The 2,351-nt window shown below is 39.2% G+C and overlaps 1 protein-coding gene across 1 annotated transcript; it reads left to right on the top strand.

Moving 5' to 3' along the window:
• Positions 1–993: 993 nt before the first annotated feature.
• LOC137829094 (uncharacterized) lies at positions 994–1,887 on the top strand. The gene is made up of 2 exons (XM_068635889.1): positions 994–1,429; positions 1,625–1,887. The coding sequence occupies exons 1-2, from the start codon at positions 994–996 to the stop codon at positions 1,885–1,887; spliced, it is 699 nt and encodes a 232-aa protein (XP_068491990.1).
• The last annotated feature ends 464 nt before the right edge of the window (positions 1,888–2,351 follow it).

Here is a 2,351-nt window from a genome sequence, read left to right as displayed (position 1 = left end):
TGTGGACGCTTATTATAAAGAATTAGAAACGCTTTTGTGTAAGTTAGAAATACGTGAGGATGATGAAGCTTTGATTGCTAGGTTTTTTAGTGGGTTAAGGAAGGAAATCCAAGATATTGTGGAATTACAAGAGTATTCATCATTTGGGTCTTTAATTCATCTAGCAATGAAGGTGGAAGCCCAACTTGCTAAGAAAAACTCTTTTAAAAATCCCCCAAATGATGGTTACTACTCCAAATCTTGGAAGAACAAAAAGTCTTTTTCAAAATTTCCTTCCCAAGATTCTTCTTTCAAACTCAAGGAATCTAAGCCATCTACTTCTAGGCCTAAATCCCCAACAAAAACGTCTAATAAAAACTGCTTTAAATGTTTAGGATATGGTCATATAGCTGCGAATTGCCCCTCTAAAAGAAGTATGTACATGCATGAAGGCATTGTAGTTAGTGAACATGATTCCGATTCTCCTAAACATGTTTCCTTTTCTAGGCAATCAAGCGGGATGAAAGTGAGAGTCCACTAGAAGGTGATTTGTTAGTTGTGAGAAGACTCCTTGGCCAAGTTTCCCAACCTTTTGACGAAAGTCAAAGGGAAAATATTTTCCATACAAGGAGTCTTATTCAAAACAACATTTGCTCCTTAATAGTGGATGGGGGTAGTTGTGCCAATGTGGCTAGTACAAGAGTGGTAGATAAGCTTGGCTTGCCTACTATCTCTCATACCAAGCCCTATAAGTTACAATGGCTTAGTGAAGTGGGTGAAATAGTTGTGAATAGACAAGTCCTCATCCATTTCTCTATTGGCAAGTACAAAGATGAGGTCTTGTGTGATGTTGTGCCCATGGAAGCCACACATGTGCTTTTAGGAAGGCCTTGGCAATTTGATCGAAAAATTTTACATGATGGCTTTACAAACAAAATTTCTTTTGATTTCCATGGTCACAAGATTACTCTCAAATCTCTCTCACCTAGAGAAGTCCATGAGGACCAAATAGTCATGAAGAAAAAAAGGGAGAGTGAAAAAGAAAAAATTCCTAAGCCTACACTTCTTGTGTCTAGGCATGAGGTCCAAAGGGAAATAGTGTCTCACAATCCTATTTTCTTAGCTATCCCTAGACCTCTTAAGATAGAAACACTTGTTGATAGTCCTCATTGTTTGGAAGATTTGGTAAAGGAGTTTAATGATGTTTTTCAAGATCCTCCCAAAGGCCTTCCACCTTTGAGAGGGATTGAGCATGAAATTGATCTAATCCCGGGATCTTCTTTACCTAATCGTCCAGCATATAGGACCAATCCAAGTGAAACCAAGGAAATTCGCCAACATGTTGAAGCTTTAATAGAAAAAGGTTGGGTTCAAGATAGCATGAGCCCTTGTGCTATGCCTATCATCCTTGTACCTAAGAAAGATGGATCATGGAGGATGTGTTCGGATTGTAGGGCTATCAATAACATTACAATTAAGTATAGGCATCCCATACCTAGACTTGATGATTTGTTGGATGAATTACATGGTTCCAAAAAATTTTCAAAGATTGATCTTAAAAGCGGCTACAATCAAATCCGTATCAAATCGGGTGATGAATGGAAGACGGCTTTTAAGACCAACTTTGGTCTATATGAGTGGTTAGTTATGCCTTTTGGCTTAACTAATGCGCCAAGCACTTTCATGCGCCTCATGCATCATGTGTTGAGACCATTCATTGGTCTCCAGCATTCGTGGACGAATTCTCTCCAACTCGGGGAGTATGATGGACATCAAGGACAAGGACAAATAGAAGCCAATCAACAAGGACAAGAAGAGGAAGAGGACCAAGAGGTAGATGTGCAAGACGTCATTCATCCTCCTCAAAGGCTTACAAGAAGCATGTTCAAGGCCTTAGGAAATAATTGACAATTGTTTTCTTTATTTGTAATATCTTTGGTAGATGGTGCTTAAGAGGGAAACATAAGAAACCTCTTTTGTAAAAAGCATCCTTAGTTGTAGTTTAGAAATATTAGAAGCTTAGGGGGGTGTGAACTTAGTAAGGGATGCTAGGGGGGAGTGTAGATATGAGTTAGGAGGTGCCAAACTAGGAAGGAAAGTCACACTTCCTTCATGCACAAGTTGGCGCCGAAAGTTGCATGTCATTAGGGGCACATTTGCATTTGATTAGCTTTGCATTTCAGCACCTTATAGGCTATATATAGAGGTGCTTGCTTGTACAAATCAGATTTGGAAATTGTAGTAAGAAAACTCTACTCAATTTGAGAGAGAAATTGGAAGAGCTTTGGTGCCTTCATCAAGTCTTATCTTGGGTGTCTATGGTGAACCTCAAGTGGCGGCAACTCACTAATCTTGGAGTATCCACACTCTAA

This window comes from Phaseolus vulgaris, chromosome 7, assembly GCF_000499845.2.
Source record: "Phaseolus vulgaris cultivar G19833 chromosome 7, P. vulgaris v2.0, whole genome shotgun sequence".
In the NCBI taxonomy this organism is placed as follows: domain Eukaryota; kingdom Viridiplantae; phylum Streptophyta; class Magnoliopsida; order Fabales; family Fabaceae; genus Phaseolus; species Phaseolus vulgaris.
Note: the sequence above shows the minus strand (reverse complement) of the source record. Positions and strands in the feature narration are given on the sequence as shown.